Source organism: Vipera berus (assembly GCF_964194415.1).
Source record: "Vipera berus genome assembly, chromosome: 3".
NCBI classification, from domain to species: domain Eukaryota; kingdom Metazoa; phylum Chordata; class Lepidosauria; order Squamata; family Viperidae; genus Vipera; species Vipera berus.
This window is the reverse complement of record NC_138204.1, coordinates 88,882,569-88,902,440: the sequence shown is the minus strand read 5'-3', so window position 1 is coordinate 88,902,440 and position 19,872 is coordinate 88,882,569. Positions and strand designations below refer to the sequence as shown.

At 38.0% G+C, this 19,872-nt stretch overlaps 1 protein-coding gene across 2 annotated transcripts in view; it reads left to right on the top strand.

Annotated features, from left to right (window-relative positions):
• The window catches only part of FNBP1L (formin binding protein 1 like), a 72,895-nt gene that overhangs the window by 8,104 nt on the left and 44,919 nt on the right, over nt 1-19,872 (top strand). For both annotated transcript variants that reach the window (XM_081322914.1, XM_081322913.1), the window contains exon 2: nt 16,566-16,681. In XM_081322914.1, coding sequence (XP_081179040.1) covers nt 16,566-16,681 — 116 coding nt within the window. The remainder of the gene's footprint in view (nt 1-16,565; nt 16,682-19,872) is intronic.

Genomic DNA, 19,872 nt, shown 5'->3' with positions numbered 1-19,872 from the left:
AAAATGTGTTTTTATTTTCTGTAAGCCACCTAGAGTTGCTGTGAGCAAGCAGGTGGCTATACAAATTTTCCAAAATAAACACATAAATAAAAAGTTTCTGGAGAAACTAAGCAACTTATATCTTCAAAGCATATTTTAAAGTTAAACTAGCCGCCTGATTTTTCTGTTGGTGTACAAGTAAGGTAAAGGTAAAGGTTCCCCCGCATATGCATGCTAGTCGTTTCTGACTCTAGGGGCCGGTGCTCATCTCCGTTTCCAAGCCAAAGAGCCAGCGCTTGTCCGAGGACGTCTCCGTGGTCATGTGGCCGGCATGACTAGATGCCAAAGGTGCACAGAACGCTGTTACCTTCCCACCATAGTGGTCCCTATTTTTCTACTTGCATTTTTACGTCCTTTCGAACTGCTAGATTGGCAGAAGCTGGGATAAGTAACAGTTGCTCACTCTGCTACGCGGCGCTCGGGATTCGACCTGCCAAACTGTCGACCTGATCGACAAGCTCAGCATCCTAACCCACTGAGCCACCGCGTCCCTTGGTGGACAAGTAGTCTTTACTTAACTATGATCTGTTCAAAATTACATCAGTATTGAAGAATGCTAGTTGTCTGTTTGCAACATAATCCTGGCCTAATGAGCACAATTTATGACTACCAGAATTGCCATCAACAAGCAGTGTGGTCATGTGATGTTTTGCCCAGTGACTGTTTCACCAAGCAATGAAATTTCTGGTCCCAGTTAGGGTTGTTAAATGAGGACTGCCTGCGTTTGTAAAAGCAAAATACAGCCAATATAATCCCATTACAAGTGGTCCTTATTTAGCAACCACTTACAGCAGTGATGAAAAATTAACTTTACAATCAATCATCACATTTATGACCTTTGCAGGTCTGTAAAGAAGAGCTGAAAGGGATGCGGTGGCTCAGTGGGTTAGGACGCTGAGCTTGTCGATCGGAAGGTCGGCAGTTTGGCGGGTCGAATCCCGAGTGTCGCGTAACAGAGTGAGCGCCTGTTACTCGTCCCAGCTTCTGCCAACCTAGCAGTTCGAAAGCACGTAAAAATGCAAGTAGAAAAATAGGGACCACTACGGTGGGAAGGTAACAGCGTTCTGTGCGCCTTTGGCGTCTAGTCATGCCGGCCACATGACCACGGAGATGTCCTCGGACAAGCGCTGGCTCTTCGGCTTTGAAACGGAGATGAGCACCGGCCCCTAGAGTCGGAAACGACTAGCACACATGTGCAGGGGAAACTTTACTTTACTTTACTTTAAAGAGCTGAAGTAACCATAAGCACAACAGCAGTTGCTCTAAGCGACCATTTTTCTTAAGGACTGACTTACTGATCCCAATTGTAATAGCTAAACGAGGACTACCTGTAATTTATTTAGGAATGGTCTATCAGACTAGAGAACTGTGATAGGTATGTTTGTGGTAGATCAGTTTCAGAAGATACTGCAAAATGTTACATATATTTTATACAGACGCTTTTCTCTAAAGAACTTGAATGAGATGCTTTTGAAAGCAGTTTTTAAAACTGAGCAATTATTTCAGTGATGCAGATAAGAACAAATAGCTCAGAAAAATGTTACCAACCTAGCTGCATATAATGCTGGGCAGCTTGAGTGACAGGTTTGGCAAGTTATTTACCTTGAAGGAATTGTTATTCTCTCTCAGAATGAGTTAGCAATGGCTAGCTGTAAGCCTTGCTCACTTTAAAATAGTCCATCTATGATAAGATTAAAAAAGAATATTACCAGGCTGATTGCTGTTTCAACTCCATGCAACTTAAGCTTACAGTGTTACTATCTTCCCAGAAATTGTCTGTTTGCATGGCTATTTAATATCCTGATCTTTTTTCCATGGAAAATGAATCATTAATCTTGATTTTTTTTTCCCCTTCCACAGTTAAATTTTCCAGACTGGCAATAATATTCCAATGTTTGTATATAAGTTATTTAAATCTTCTGAAGCAAATTGTGTGCCGATTTCTTTTATGAAGCTATTTAGGACCATTGTTCCTCAGACTGCTGTGAAATGGGAGACATGCTTTTTTTAAAAAAAAAACTAAGTCTGTTTTCATTTAAAACTGATATCATTCACTAAGAGAAAGGGGAAAAACATTTACAACATTTTTTTTTCATGTTCAAGCAACCTGAACATAATGGGGTGAAAAAATAAGGAAGATAAATTCTATAAATAGAAGCAAATCAGTTCTCAGATGTTATGCTTTTAAACAATTAATTGTTTCTCAGACAATAGTTTGAAAAATGGTGTTCCATTTCTGTATTTGAAAGATTAAAAATAATGATACCATAATGAATTCTTCAGATATATGAAGAAGTGAATGATATTTCTGTATACATGAACTGAAGTACAAGAGTGGACAATCAAGCTTGAGAGTTTAAGAACAGAAGAAGAACATAAAATATATCCTGCTTATGTTTGGTAGAGTTTTATATGATTTATAAAATAAAACATTAAGACAACAAAAAGGCAGAGAACACTAGAACAGTAATGAAAATATTTAAAGACAATTTGAAAATCACAACAATAGAACTATATATATTAAAGGCTATCCTAAGAAGGAAGAACTTCAGTCTTTGAGAGGCTGTTAATGAGGAAAAATAATGACCGTCCCCAAAAGATCATTCCAAAGCTTGTGTAGAATTCCTCCCAGATATGAGATGGATATGAGTTGCTCCTGAAATATATAAGAGGGCCTGACAGAAAGTCAGATTTATACAGGAAGAGGAGGAGGAAACCTCCCAATATCCTGATTGTGCAGGATCTTTAATCGACATCAGACTCTGAATTGTGGTGACATCCTTCTGAGAGAATGCGTTCATTTCAATTTACACTCCTTCTGTACGTTTCCAGTTAACAAGCTGTAGCATTCTGGACCAGCTGTATTGCAGTAATCCACACTTGATGAAATTTAGATATTTTTCAAGTGGCCTGAGAAACTTTTTTTTTTGAGCCAAGGTCACTTTCAATCAAAATAACTCCAAACTGCATAACTCTTTTCAAGGAGAATGGTACATCATTGTACCCAGCTAGTGTCTCAGTTAGTTTATTGCCTTCTTGGAGTGAAATGGAAGAGTTAGTAGAGGAAGAGGAGTAACAGAGTTAGGTGTCATCCACATAATAATGACCTAACTCTCTCCCCCCCTCCCCCGTGCAGTTATACCGGTACTCTTCTAACAGTATCATTCTGTTATATATGCTAAATAACATAGGGAATGCTTAGAATCCTATGGAATCATATAGCCATGGTGCTGCAGTGCACTATTGAATGCACTATTGCAGGCTAACTCTGCTCACATCGCCAGAGTTCGATTCCTTCAATCCTGACTGGCTCAAGGTTGACTCAGCCTTCCATCATTCCGAAGTTGGTAAAATGAGGACCCAGATTGGGGGGAGCAATATGCTGACTCTCTAAATCGCTTAGAGAGTACTGTAAAGCAGAGGTCCCCAACCTTTTGGGCACCAGGGACCGGTGCCATGTCGAAAGGTTTTTCCGTGGACCAGAGGGAGCGTGGTTTTGAATACTGCCTGCATCCCGAGGATGGAGCTTTACTTGTTTGTGAGGACCGCTTGCTGGCATGCTGCAGACTGGTGCTGTTCCACGGACCTGCTCTAAAGCACTGAAGTGGTATATAAGTCTAAGCATTATTGCTATTGCTATAAACAAATGAACAGGGAGCTCAATAAGCATCCCTTAACATCATCATCTAAGACTGATTACTATCAAATGTATCTTCAAGACCCATTCTTTAATGATTCAGAGGGATACTATGAGTGCTGAAACTGAAAATCCACAGAACTAGTTGGAAAGTCGGCCCCTATCTATTTTCTGACATAATCCATCAAAGTAACCAGGCCTGTATTAACCCAAAACAGTGGCTAAGATCAAACTGAGGTTCATTTAGAAAATCCACCAGTATATCTGTCGTATGGGATTATACTGTAAATAGTAGAAGAGCATTATTAGCAGATAAAAGTATCATGGTGAGATCTGAATTAAGAAATACTATTTATAGTGCTGCTGGTTATCCTAATTTTATTTATTAGATATATTCCTATAATACTGGAACTGAAAAGGCTTTTAATGGCTTACATAAAATATAAAAAACCAATAAGAGCGTTATATATTCTGTTCCTTTATAAAAGAAAGCATAGTGTCATACATGACCACTAGATGTTTTCTATGTAGGATTAAGGGATCAGACTATTAAGGAAAAATACAATTTATCGTTAAATACGGTAGGTCTGGGAATCAGTGAAGTTTGAGGTTTTTAATTCCTTAATTTAATTAAAATAAATATTTTGGAGAACTTCACTGAATGGTGCTGTATGAGCTGAGACTCATTTACTGGAAAAAGAAAGTTCCATTGTAGTTTTTAAAGTGACTTGCTATTAGTGAGTTAATTGGTATGTACGTAGTAAGGTAATACTAGATTCTAATTCAGGGGTATCTTGGCAAACAGTTTCTGTACTCAGCCTTTTGGATTATTTTCAGTTCTTCCAGCTGTATAATAGTTGTAAAAGAGGAGAAAATAATGGAAGCTCAAGGATTCCATCAAATGTCGATTTTCTGACTGAAATAATTGCCAAATACAATTAATTGGTTCTATAATGTATAAAATCTTGACTCATATTTGTAGTTTGCTATGGAATACGTGTGAGCTGTTGCATCATTTTTGTGTATCTGCTAAACCTGAAAGCTGTTGAATATTTCTAGTCCCTAAAATTACACTACCTTTAAAAAAAATGTAAAGACTCATATTGACATAGATACTTCATAACTCTAAAACAAACACATTTTTTCTTTTTGCGCAGAGAAATTAAACTATTTTTTTACCATCATATTCCATACAATTTACCTATAGTGAGTGCCAAACATTTCATTAAACTGATTTCTATACTGTTTACTCCTTAGCATTTAAGCATATCAATTATTTGCTGAACAGGGAGGGGCTGTTAAAATCAAACTAGTATCAGTTGGTACAGAGCAAATCTGCTTAATGAATGTTCCATTCTAGCCACTAGCATGATTTTGAGCATTGCAGGATAAATTGTTGCTAACTAAAGGCCTTCTTAATAACTTAAATAAATTTAGAAATCAATACAATGTTTACAGAATTAGTTATTGCTTACATAAATAAGACTTACAGGCTAATTCCTCATATGTTGAATTATAGTTTTCCCAGTTCCAGTGGTAAATAGAACATTGTCATGATTCATTGCTCAGCTATTAGTGCATCAGTAGCTACAGAATTGAAAACTTTTCTGATAATGATAAATTATGGACATAATGAAAAATTATGGACAGGTACCATAATATCCTCGGAAACTTTGCTTGCCATCTCAATATTGCACTCTGATGATGTTTCTGTTCACGTATCAATGTTTGACATTGTTTGGATAGCCTTATGATTTTTCCTTAGCAGGATCATGTAGCTGGAAACAATGCAGTAGAATGTATTTCCTGTAGAAATCACAGGGTTATTTTCTGTACCGTTTTGATGTGCGTAAGAGGCCAACATAGGAATTCCAAAAGACTGTAAAGCAATTAATTGGTGCTTCCCCGTAGCTACATCTAACTTACTATTTTGTAGTATGGAAAGCCGGGGATTGTAGACCTAAAGAAGAATAGAAAATACAACTGCAGGGTAAGAGCTTTTGAATGGTATACGATAATGTAAGAAAATGAAGGTGTTTTGTAAATAGAAGTATAAGATCGTGATTTCTATAAGCCAGGGTCATTAGGAAGAAACGTCTGGTAGAAAGTTGTGTGAAAGAGTCCTTTGGTAACTTTTTAGTAAGATAGAACAATTATTGATACTTTTGAAGTTTGGTGTGGGAGAAGACTCCTGAGAATACCATGGATAGTCAAGAAAAATTAAGTGGATTGTTAAACAAATCATCCCAGAGTTCTCACTTGGAGAACAAGTGACAGGGCTGAAAGGATCATCAAACCAAATCTTGAATATGGTCATAGACTAACGCACAAATGATAATATTTTGAACACAGTGGCAAAGACCTATCTCTGGAGAAACTCTTAATACTGAAAAAGTAGGAAAGAGATAAGAGGACAACTAGCAACAAAGTGGATGGACTCAATGACAAGGGCGATGGGGTGAACTGTTGGAAGACCTAAAAGACCAGTCTAGGGAGGGAGGGACAGATCCTGGAGAAAATCTACTTATGTGATTGCTAATAGTTGATACCATCTTAACAGCACAATAATGAATATTGGTTTGGACCTAAATAATGGTATTGATGACAGCAATGACAGGATGGTCTTGTCAAGATGGATACCGATGCTGGGAGCCAAGCTTCCAATTAGAACATCCGCTAACTCCCTGGAAAGACAGCCTTGGCAGTTTTAAAGAATCACCCTAAAAAGTAGCAGTTATTGCAAGAGACTTTGGAAATGTCATTGATATTGGATCCTGGGCAGATCTTGCTGAGTAACCTAGGAATGACATCTGAATTAAAAATGGAATGGAGGCTCATTTTTAGCTGTTAGCTGTTTGGGATGTTGGAGGTGAATTGAAAAATAATCTGGACATTGACTGGTGTAATTTCTACTTAGAATTAGTTTATGCCAGCAGGACATTGAAGATCTCTCTCCATCCAAGAGAATAGGAAAAATCTGAATATGGGTAGGGGATTCCAGCCTTCAAAATGAGAATTGCAGGAGGAAAAACTCTTGCAGAGTGCAAGAAGCTATATTTATTTTATATTTGGTTCTGTAACTCTGTAGGGAATAAGGAAAGCTGAGATTGTAGTGGGGTTGACTGTGTGGTTTCTATTCCGGCCTGAGTGGCCTGCCTAATTAGTCAAGCCATGTTTATTTTGATCCTACGTGCTGCTTTGTGGTATTGATAGTGGATAGGCTGTTGTGTGGTTGAGTGGATTAGAAGATTATAGTTTTGATAAGGCTTATGTGGATGGAATTTGACCATGACTTGGGGTGAAAGCAAGGATGGGTTGAAGGAGATTAAGTGTGAGTTGCTATTCCAAGGCAAAGGTGATCAAAACAATTCTACCAGCTTTCTCCTAGTTGCCCCATTTCTGGCTCCTTATGGTCAGGGATTTGGAGATGTGGGGGCAAGCTGCTTCTTGTAAACGACAAATTTATGATCACATTTGGTTGTGGATAAACAGGTGGATCTGGAATGCATTACTGAAATCTGATTGAGAAGCGGGCAGTGATTATGTCTTTTCTGAAATCTCCCCCTCCAGGTCCAAGGGTGACAGTTGTCACTGATCTTGTGTGATACCTGAACCCAAATAGGCAGCAAATAAATTACACAGAGAGATACCTTATTTATGATCAGGGACCCTACTTTTGTACTGACAGGCTATGAATAGCTACATGTTTTGGGTATTAAACTATATCTACCACCCATTCAGATCTGTCTCCACCTCTGTGATCTTGTCTCTGGTTTGGATAATAATAATAATAATAATAATAATAATAATAATAATAATAATAATAATAATAATAATAATAATAATAATAATAAGTAGTAGTAGTAGTTGGAAGGGACCTTGGAGGTCATCTAGTCCAACCCCCTGCTCAGGCAGGAAACCCTGTACCATTTCAGGCAAATGGCTGTCCAGTCTCTTCTTAAAAACCTCCAGTCTTGGAGCATTCACCACTTCTGGAGGCAGGTTGTTCCACTGGTTAATTGTTCTAACTGTCAGGAAGTTTCTCCTTAGTTCTAGGTTGCTTCTCTCTTTGGTTAGTTTCCATCCGTTGCTTCTTGTCCTGCTTTCAGGTGCTTTGGAGAATAGCTTGACTCCCTCTTCTTTGTGGTAGCCCCTGAGATATTGGAACACTGCTATCACGTCACCCCTCACCCTTCTCTTTGTTAAACTAAAGGTAAAGGTAAAGGTTCCCCCGCACATGCGTGCTAGTCGTTTCCGACTTTAGGGGCCGGTGCTCATCTCCGTTTCAAAGCCGAAGAGCCAGCGCTCATCCGAGGACGTCTCCGTGGTCATGTGGCGGCGTGACTAGACGCCAAAGGCACAGGGAACGCTGTTACCTTCCCACCGTAGTGGTCCCTATTTTTCTACTTGCATTTTTACGTGCTTTCAAACTGCTAGGTTGGCAGAAGCTGGGACGAGTAACGCGCTCACTCTGTTACGCGGCGCTCGGGATTCGACCCGCCAAACTGCCGACCTTCTGATCGACAAGCTCAGTGTCCTAACCCACTGAGCCACCGCGTCCCTTTTTGTTAAACTACACATACCCAATTCCAGCAACCGTTCCCTATATGTTTTAGTTGAAGTTCCTTCATTCTTTGACAGAGTAAATCTATATCTCATTGGATCAGGGCGGTGAACAATTCATTGAACTTATAGCTTCTATTGTAATCATGGACTTATTGCAGGTAATCACTGCCCCAGTACAGGTAGTTGGGCCCTCTTTTAGTGCAGTTATCCTGCTAACTGGATATGGAGGATATTGTAACTGATCTGTTGGCATGGTCAGATAATTTCTTAGTCCAGCTGACATTGGTTGCCATCTGAGACATCAACTTGGGTAAGGGGCTTACTAGCAGTATCCAGAGAGATTCAGTTCTGACAGTGCCTGATTGTTCTCTGCTATTTGGAGGCAATCCGGCTTTTGATGAGATTGTTGCCAAACAGATTCTGTGAGTGTCAAGCCTGAAGTGGACCTTGATTTTCTGAAGATCTCTTGATGATGAAAGAGAAGCAATGTCTGAAGCTTCAGTGGAGGAAGACTACAGGAAGTTCTCAACTTACATCCACAACTGAGCACAAAATTTCTGTTGCTAAGTGAGACATTTGTTAAGTGAGTTTTGCCCCATTTTACGACCTTTCTTGCCACACACGTTAAGTGGATCACTGCAGTTGTTAAGGTGGTAACACGATTGTTAGCTGAATCTGACTTCCCCCTTGACTTTGCTTGTCAGAAGGTCTCAAAATGTGATCACGTGACCCTAGGACATTGCAACCGTCATAAATATGGGTTAGTTGCCAAGCATCTGAATTTTGATCACATGACCCGGGAGATGCTGCAAATGCTCATCATACTTGTGAAAAATGGTCACAAGTCACTTTCTTTAATGTCGTTGTAACTTGGAATGGTCACTAAATGAACTGTTGTAAGTTGAGGACTACGTATAGAAGTAAATCTAACAGCATGATATGAACTCATATTTGAGCCTAAAGCAGTGATGGCAAACCTATGACATATGTCAAATGTGATATACCATGACATTTTGAGTTATACACCAACGTTCAGCAATACCCGATAACAAATAGTCTTGAAAGACAGTCTGGTTCTTGTGCAATTTGAAGAGGCAGTGGAAGAATGTGTGTGCTCTTTGTGGCTTCCAGACTCTGACCATGCTTTCGTGTGGTTATGGAGACTGCAGAAGCTGCGGAGAATGACCTGGAACTGCTTTGGGTAAAAACTGTTAGTAGGCCCCCATTTCCATGAAATGACATAGGCAAAACCCACAGACATTTTTTCTCCATGATGGCTCCAGTCCTCTGGAATGTCTGCCCTCCCCCTTAAATAATAAACCTTTATGGTCAAAGTACAACATGTGTACATTGAGATTAGCTGAGCCTTCCCCCCCCCCCCCCGTGCTCTCTCCTCCCAACACACAGTGACAACAAACCCTCCATCCTACCACACCATGTGAACCAACTACACCACACACCGGCCTCCCAAGTCAATTCTGCATAAATTCACAGAGATTATATCCCATTCAAAAGCCTAACAGCCCACGGATAAAAGCTGTTTTTCACCCTGTTGGTGCGGCTGGCTATACTCCTATATCTCCTACCCGATGGTAGGAGAGTAAAGAGATACCGTCCAGGGTGTGAGTTATCCCTGAGAATTTTCCTCACTCTTCCAAGGCAGCGAGCCCTGGCGATGTCATCCCGTGGTGTCAGGGGACAGCCCACAATGTCTTGTGCTGTGCTCACTACCCTCTGTCTTGGAGATGAGATTGCATCTATATCTTCCTAGCAGCTAGTTAAAAGTATGTTACAGGTAGTCTTCAACTTACCACAAGATGACATGAAGTGCTGATACTATTTTATTATGCCTTGGTAAGACCACATACAGTTCTGATTGCACAGTGTAAAAATGATCTTGAGACTCTAGAAAGAGTGCAAAGAAGGGCAAGAAAGATGATTAGGGGACTGGAGGCTAAAACATATAAAGAAGGGTTGCTGGAATTGGGTATGTCTAGTTTAATGAAGAGAAGGACGAGGGATGACATGAAAGCAGTGTTCCAATATATCAGGGGCTGCCACAAAGAAGGGGGAGTCATGCTATTCTCCAAAGCACCTGAAGGCAGGACAAGAAGCAGTGGATGGAAACTAATCAAGGAGAGAAGCAACCTAGAACTAAGGAGAAATTTCCTGATAGTGGAAATTAATCAGTGAAACAATTTGCCTCCAGAAGTTGTGAATGCTCCACCAACACTGGAAGTTTTTTTTTAAAAAAAAACGTTAGACAACCATTTGTCTGAAATGGTGTAGGGCAGGGGTAGGCAACCCTGGCTCTTTTATGACTCTTGGACTTCAACTCCCAGAATTCCTGAGCCAGCTGTGCTGGCTCAGGAATTCTGGGAATTGAAGTCCACGAGTCATAAAAGAGCCAGGGTTGCCTACCCCTGGTGTAGGGCTTCCTGCCTGAGCAGGGGGTTGGACTAGATGAAGACCTCCAAAGTACCTTCCAACTCTGTTGTTTTGTATTTGTATTCTGTATTCTGTACTACCTGTTGCTTGACAAATGCTCCCCCTCTTGCCATGGCTACATGATTAAATTTTGGGCATTTGCAGCCTTCTGCAATCGTGATCACAATGCCCAATGTTTTTTTGCTGGAAACTGGTGTTTACTTCCAATTGTAGAATCAGGTGGGTTACGTGATGACTTGCTTAACAACCAGAATTATGATTTATACCATAATTCCAGATTCAATTAAGGTCGTAAGTCAAAGACTATATTCTTATAAGCTTCTTTGTGAATTCTAACATTGTAATGTTATGTGATTTCAATTTAATTTATTTTTTTGACTGTAATTTACTGTGGTGATTTTGTTATTATATTTTATAATTATGGACTGCCAAGAGTCCAGAGATGTGGCAGATAAATCTGCACCAGTGAGTAGTGTAGAACAAATACCTGTGAAAGTGTATTCATGTTAAGATACCATAGTGGAAGGAGAACTTTTGTTTGTAAGAAGCAGACTCACTTAATTTCTGCTCATTTCAGTGGCTTTTCTCTAAATATGACTAACTAGATGTTCAGTGTTTTCACTAGGAAATACTTAATCCATGTCAGATTTTAGATGGCATTTAAATTAATGTTACTTTCTCAACATTGACTGTTATAGCAATGTTGCCCCTTTAATCTTTATTATTTATCCTAATTAATTTTTGTTGAAATATTATTCTTAATGTTAATATTTTTCATATTTCATATAAGAATTAATGTTCTGTGATAGACATTGAATTGAGAAGACCTTGATGCAAGTGTGCTCATCCATAAAACTCATCAAATCACCTTGTTCTAGTATCTGTTCCCCAGCTTATACTAATTTATAGAATAATTCTTAGAATAAATGAGAATAAATCCTGTGTATGCTATTTGGAGCTATACAAGTGTGCTTGATGCCTTCAGAGTTTTTTAAATAATCTTCTATGGATTTCTTCAGTCTACATACAAGTATGGATTTATTTAGGGTGCATACAGAAAGCACAACCCAGTATTTTTCAGTATGAACATGTTGGTAATAATAGCAAGCAGAGAGCTGTCGCACAATTGTAGCTTCTTCTACATAATATAAATGCAGTAAAAGAGACCTCTTTATTTGTACAGAATATTTCCAAATGACTGAAGAAGGAAAGTGGTTATGTTTTATGCTTTCTATCGCAGTATTTAATGCATCCTTGAGCAAAGTTTTATTTTTATTTGTGTTTGTGCTGATCAGAAAAGTTACATGAAGTGTTTGCATTGATAGAACTAAACATAAACAGTTCAAGTATTGTAGGTTTTTTTAATGTAATTGATGGTAGCTAATGGTATCGTAATTGATTAAATATTAAATAGTGTGTCTGGTTTCCACATTATGCATGCTGGCATAGGTCCACCTATGAAATATATCTACTGTTTGAAACACATGATCAATACAAATTTGTGTAACATGGACTAAAGTGCTACTTTTTGAACCAGTTCTTCTCAAGTATATGCCAACAATTCCTAAAACAGACTGGCTGCCAAAAAACCATCTGAGAACTCTGCATTTGAAAGGATTTTAAAGTCTTTAGAATAAAACAGGACTGCAGAGCAGTGTATTCATGGACATTAGAAATTTGGATATACGATATTTGATTTCTTGAATATCCAGTGCCAAAATTGTAAATGGGAAAGTATTAAAAACAGAGGGAAAACATTTTTTTTAATTTGGAAAGATACTCTGTAGAGTATTGTCATGTCTTAAGAAGAGATCAAACTTCCAATTGGGTGAAAAAATGAGTGGTTATAATGTAGTTAAGACTGATTAGATTGTAACTGAGCAAATTGGTCATATATGTTTTATGTGGTACAGAGAGTAACTATAAAACATGAGCTCTAATTGTTAACAAGGTTTCCCTTTGTAGCCACATATTGTTTCACCTTCCAGTATTAATTTTATTGTGTCCTATTTTGTAAAATTAAATTGCATTCACCTGTCAGATGCAATGCTTCTAAGATGAAATGGCTGAAATGGCAAATTGAAACTACCTGCCCACATTCAGCATATTTAGCAGATAGCTATTAAATGTCTTGAATGCTATAATGATAGCTGCAATTTTAAAATTCTCTTTCCCCGAAGTATACATTTAAACTAAATAGAGCTTAACGATGATAGTAAATGTTTTAATCATTGGCTAGGAGACTTCCTGCTCAGAGCAAACAAGTATCTATCTCTAGACTATTTAAAATGGGGATCCACTGTTTAGTTTTCCATTTAATCTGTTTGGATAAAAGACTATACCTTGATCCTTATTTTGGCGAGAAATCAATAAGAAAAATATCCTTTGTTTTAGGATCACCTTCTGATGACTGCACTGACACACGTGTGTTGGCAACAATACAGAAACACCTTTTTCAGACTTTTTTTTTCAAGTTTTCAAGTTTAGTTCATGGCATGGACTTTCTTGGGGTTTTTTCCCTTACAAGTACTAATCAGATGTGATTCAACTTACTAACTGTGATTTTATTTACGTAGTACTGGATATGATTCAGTTTATTAACTATAACTTTCTTTACATACCGTATTTTTCGGCGTATAAGACGACTGGGCGTATAAGACGACCCCCTACATTTCCTGTTAAATTATAGGGTTTGGGCTATACTCGCCGTATAAGACTACCCCTCTTCCAACGCACACCAAATAAAAATTAAAAAACATCAGATTTGATTTTAATATGGTAATTTTAATTCAAGTGCTTATGACATGCAGGTACTTAGTAGGAAAACTGTCACTTATAAACATGAGGCTGTTTGTCATCAAACATGTAAACATAAAACAGTGCAAGTGGATTAAACTTTAATAATAATAATAATAATAATAATAATAATAATAATAATAATAATAATAATAATAAGTTGGAAGGGACCTTGGAGGTCATCTAGTACAACCCCCTGCTAAGGCAGGAAACCCTATACCATTTCAGACAAATGGCTGTCCAGTCTCTTCTTAAAAACTTCCAGTGTTGGAGCATTCACCACTTCTGGAGGCAGGTTGTTCCACTGGTTAATTGTTCTAACTGTCAGGAAGTTTCTCCTTAGTTCTAGGTTGCTTCTCTCCTTGACTAGTTTCCATCCATTGCTTCTTGTCCTGCTTTCAGGTGCTTTGGAGAATAGCTTGACTCCCTCTTCTTTGGGGCAGCCCCTGAGAGATTGGATCACTGCTATCGTGTCACCCCTCACCCTTCTCTTCATTAAACTACACATACCCAATTCCAGCAACCGTTTCCTATTTTCCTAATTCACTTTTTCACTTTTCCTAATTCACTCTAAAGCTTTCCCTGCACAGAGCCTTATGTAACACCAGCTGCCTGCAATTAGTGCAGGTTCTCATCCCACCAGGCTCAAGGTTGAGTCAGCCTTCCATCCTTCCGAGGTAGGTAAAATGAGGACTCAGATTGTTGGGAGGGAGCAATAAGCTGACTTTGTAATAATGCTGCTTGTGGGGTGGTGGTGAAAGCTCTAATAGGCAGGCATATACATAGAATGAAGGCTATTGCTAAGCACATTGATTTGTGCTTTAAATTGTAAGCCGCCCTGAGTCTTCAGAGAAGGGTGGGATATAAATGGGATTTAAAAAAAAGACCAAATGGGAGATCCGCTCCAGGTTTTCCAGCCAGCCCGCCCAGTTCCTGAGTCAAATGTGTCCTTAGAGCTAAGCTGCTGCTCTGCTACCATTCCCCACCTGCCTTTCAAATTGCTCTTGCATTCCCCACCTGCCTACAGCTGCTCTTCAACTTTAGAAGGAAAGAAGCCCAGACCCCAGCCTGTAAAAAATCACAGACTGCAGCTTCTACTCCAATTGGTCCCGCTTTCCCTGCGCAGACTAAATGGAAGATCCGCTCCAGGTTTTCCAGCCAGCCCTGTCCCTAAGGTTTCAGCACCGGCGTATAAGACGACCCCTGACATTTGAGAAGATTTTCATGGGTTAAAAAGTCGTCTTATACGCCGGAATCTACGGTAATACTAGAAAGAATTACAGATGGTAGTCTTTGGCATGGCTGTGATTTTTCCCTTTTCTTTCCCCTTTTGTTTATTTCTGATGAAGTATTCCTTTTTTTCTTTTGTATGTTTTCTTTTATTTTTATCCTTTATTGGTTTTGTTGTAATTTTCCTTTTTTGATTGTTGTGAGCTACCCAGAATCATTGACAGTTGGTGTACAACTTTAATAAATTATTATTCCTCCACTAGTTTTGCAACAAATGTGATCACTGTTGGCTTAGAACTACAGATAAAAATATTGTTTTATTTATTACTTATTTTAGCATTTTTCTCTCACTTTCCCTTCACTGGAATGTATATATGGTTTGGCCATGCTGCCCTCTTTTATTATGCTTCTAGTGTTCATAGTTATTTTTTTTTTTTGGAACATCCCTTTGTGCAACATGGAATGATAGGGTTTTGAGGACCTCTTCTACACATTTATTTTATTTTATCAGTTACACAATTTACTGTGAGTTACAGCAGCAGAAGCATTTACTGAGGTCATATTCGTTATGGTGCGTACAGAAAGAAGCAACAGGTAGTTAAGTTAAATTGTTATATATCTATACTAGGTAATTATCTTCTGTGTGATACAGATCTCTTTTTTTGCAAACAACAACCTTATAAGCATCATGTGTAACCTTATTTTGAGGGAAAGGTAAGAAATCCAATAAATAATTCACTTTCAGATTTTAATTTTAATTAATTAGTTAATTTTAACTAATTAAGAAAGCAGTACTAGTTTTCTTAGCATAAATAAATACATTTAAAATCTAGTAACCCTTCCCAATTCTTTATCAAGAGATGACTTTTTCATTGATTGCAAGATTGGAATCAGGTTACAACTACATGTTACATTTTTCTTTTCAAGAAACAAAATAAATATAATTTAATATATGATACGGAAGAAAACTGTAGGTCCCGATAGATTTCTGATTGACTGATATAAAATATACATATTTAAAATGTCCTATTTATGGAAGATATGTGATAATGCCTTCTTACAATAATTTCTCTAAGCAGGTATTTATATGTATTCAGGTTATAGATCAATTTCTTTAAATTCATCTTATCCATCAGAAAGCTAATAACTTTTGATTTCTAAATGATATCATAGAGTTAATTCAATGTAGTTTGGATCTAGGTTATTTAGATGTTGAGAAAGTTTTAAGTTGATTTCTTGGACATTTCTGAAGTGCAGTTTGCTTTATTATGAATTCTGACAGAATTTAAATTTTGGGTAAATTTGATTTATTCAGGCCTTAGATCATTAGTGATTATCAAAAAAATATTTTTAATTTATTTATTTTATAGTAAATGTTAAGTATTGAGCCAGTGCTCTCTGAAGACATTGCATGGTCATGTGGCCAGCATGACATCATGAAGGGCTATTACATTCCCACTGGAGTGGTACCTATTTATCTATTTGCGTTTGTATGTTTTTGAACTGCTAAGTTGATAGGAGCTGGGGCGAGTATGTGTGGAGCTCGAATCTTGAACCTGGGCTGCTGGCTTTCTAATCTAGCCAACAAGTCCATCGTGGTAACTACTGAGGCACCACACCGCACCACCCCCTAACAACCTTGGTACTGCCAAAAGGTTTCACATATTTTCACATTTGTTGGGATCACAGTGGGATTCAGCTGTACTGAATTCTTTTTTTAAAAAATGAGTGTATTTTTGTGTGCTGTGTTTTATCTTTGTTTTGATGAAAAATAGAACATTTATTGAATTTGAGGTTCTTTGCATTGGTATAATGAATATTTCTCTCTTCTCCTTCTCACATTTTATAGGATCAGTTTGATAATTTGGATAAGCACACGCAGTGGGGCATTGATTTCCTGGAAAGATATGCAAAATTTGTTAAAGAAAGGATAGAGATTGAACAGAATTATGCAAAGCAACTGAGGTAAGTTATCTGTAAAATTCTTATGTCTTAAATTTAGATGTTAGCTAAAAGTCATTGCCTAAATATTGTAATTGTATTGAAAGTAGTTATTTCTTTTTATAAATATCTTAATTCCTTTCACTTTAATTCCGTCCACTTTGGCTCAAATAAAGACATGTTTTAGTTTAGTATATGCAAACAAAAACTTGTGTAACAAATGGCATACCATACTATGCAAAGAGACCAGAATAGAAATAGACTCTCTTAATCCAAATGCATCTAAATTAGTAGCTTTTTAGCTCACTATTGATGACTGCTGTTACTCATTAGTTCTGTTTGAAACATCATATATTTTTGCATTTTTTTCCCCATAGAGAAGGCTATGATTGTAGAGATCTGAATTAAAATCTAATTGCTCATTTTCTTTCCTGCTGCTTTTCATAGCTTTTCAGTATGTGTTGGAAAAAGAAATCTCCAATTCCTTAGGATTTCCTGTTATTTTTCATTGGATTACATTCTTCTGACCTTGATAGAATAAGTAGTAAAGGGAATTTGTTATAGTTTTTTTATTGTGACAGGAAATTGAAAATATTGGAAGTTGTAAATATGTTCATTAGAATTTAGCAACAGATATAAGAGCCAGTAGTGACTATACTTTATTTTGTTTTAATGTTCATTGTTTTCCTGTTGTTAGGGGATATTGTTGCTTTTATATAATGGTAGGAGTCCTACTTGAGAGCTGAGAATGTAAGATGGTTGTTGAAACATTTAGATATGATGCTTTACTCTGGACAATCTAGAAGTAAACTCTTTATTAACACTGATACATTTCTTTCCAGATTGATGATTTTTATATTGATCTTTGAAGATAATATTGTGAGCAGTGGATTTTTCCCTAATTATAAGTTTCAGAACATCTTCCGGTTCTGTTTCCTTTTTCAAATAACAAATTTTGTTAATGTCCATTTCAATTAATTTATGTTTTTGTATTCTCATCTAGCTACAGTATTCTCATACTTCCTTCTGTTTAGAGCAGTGCTTCTCAAAACTGGGTAAATTACCCAAAATTGGATAAAAGTGGTTTTTCTTCGGGTACCAAACATAATCACAACATGGCCATTTAAATAAGGACTTTCTGATAAGCAGTTTTGGAAATGATGGGGAAAGTTTGGGAAGTACTGGTTTAGACAATTACCACTTAATTTTTATATTTCTGTTTTACAATGATAAGCATATCAATTAACACATTTTAAACAATTTCCCCATATGGAACTTATGTTGTATATTCTGTGTTAGGCTGGTCCAGGGGTAGGCAACCTCGGCTCTTTTATGACTCATGGACTTCAACTCCCAGAATTCCTGAGCCTCAGGAATTCTGGGAGTTGAAGTCCATGAGTCATAAAAGAGCCGAGGTTGCCTACCCCTGGGCTAGTCAATGTCACAAAAAATAGTATGACAATATGCCAAACAATGTTCCTCTTGCTTATTCCATTGTTTACTAAAGTTGAGAATGCTGTCTATTCAAATTGAATATCATCTAATTTAAGTAATTATTCTGAGATATGTACAGGTAGTCCTCAGGTTATGACCAAAATTGGGACCACAATTTCCCTTATACTGTGTGTGTGTGTGTGTGTGTGTGTGTGAAATTATTTAATCCCCTGCTCATTTGGTACATTTGCCCACTGACAAAGAAATGATCAGTCTATAATTTTAATGGTAGATTTATTTTAACAGTGAGACAGAGAATAACAACAAAAAATACAGAAAAGCGCATTTTAAAAAACTTATAAATTGATTTGCATTTTAATGAGTGAAAGAAGTAGAAGTATTTGACCCCTTCACAAAACATGATTTAGTACTTGGTGGCAAAACCCTTGTTGGCAATCACAGAGGTCACACGTTTCTTGTAGTTTGCGCACATCTCAGGAGGGATTTTGTCCCATTCCTCTTTGCAGATCCTCTCCAAGTCATTAAGGTTTCGAGGCTGACGTTTAGCAGCTTGAACCTTCAGCTCCCTCCACAGATTTTCTATGGGATTCAGGTCTGGAGACTGGCTAAGCCACTCCAGGTCCTTAATGTGCTTCTTGAGCCACTCCTTTGTTGCCTTGGCCGTGTGGTTTTGGGTCATTGCCATGCTGGAATACCCATCCACGACCCATTTTCAATGCCCTGGCTGAGGGAAGGAGATTCTCACCCAAGATTTGACGGTACATGGCCCCATCTATCATCCCTTTGATGCGGTGAAGTTGTCCTGTCCCCTTAGCAGAAAAACACCCCCAAAGTATAATGTTTCCACCTCCATGTTTAATGGTGGGGATGGTATTCTTGGGGTCATAGGCAGCATTCCTTCTCCAAACATGCCGAGTTGAGTTGCTGCTGAAGAGCTCAATTTTGGTCTCACCTGTCCAAACGCTTTTACCCAGTTCTTCTCTGAATCATTCAGATATTCATTGGCAAACTTCAGACGGGCCTGTACCTGTGCTTTCTAGAGCAGGGGGACCTTGCGGGCACTGCGGTATTTCAGTCCTTCACGGCGTAATGTGTTACCAATTGTTTTCTTGGTGACTATGGTCCCAGCTGCCTTGAGATCATTGACAAGATCCTCCTGTGTAATTCTGGGCTGATTTTTCACCGTTCTTATGATCATTGGAACTCCACTAGGTGAGATCTTGCATGGAGCCCCAGACCAAGGGAGATTGACAGTTATTTTATGTTTCTTCCATTTGCGAATAATTGCACCAGCTGTTGTTACCTTCTCACCAAGCTGCTTGGCAATAGTCTTATAGCCCATTCCAGCCTTGCGTAGGTCTACAATCTTGTCCCTCACATCCTTGGACAGCTCTTTGGTCTTGGCCATGGTGGAGAGTTTGGAATCTGATTGATTGCTTCTGTCTTTTATATGGGTAACGAGTTGTGATTAGGAGCACTTCCTTTAAGAGAGTGCTCCTGATCTCAGCTTGGAACCTGTATAAAAGACACCTGGGAGCCAGAAATCTTGTTGATTGATAGGGGATCAAATACTCATTTCACTCATTAAAATGCAAATCAATTTATAACTTTTTTGAGATGCATTTTCTGAATTTTTTTGTTGTTATTCTCACTGTTAAAATAAACCTACCATTAAAATTATAGACTGATCATTTCTTTGTCAGTAGGCAAATGTACAAAATCAGCAGGGGATCAAATAATTTTTCCCCCCACTGTAAATC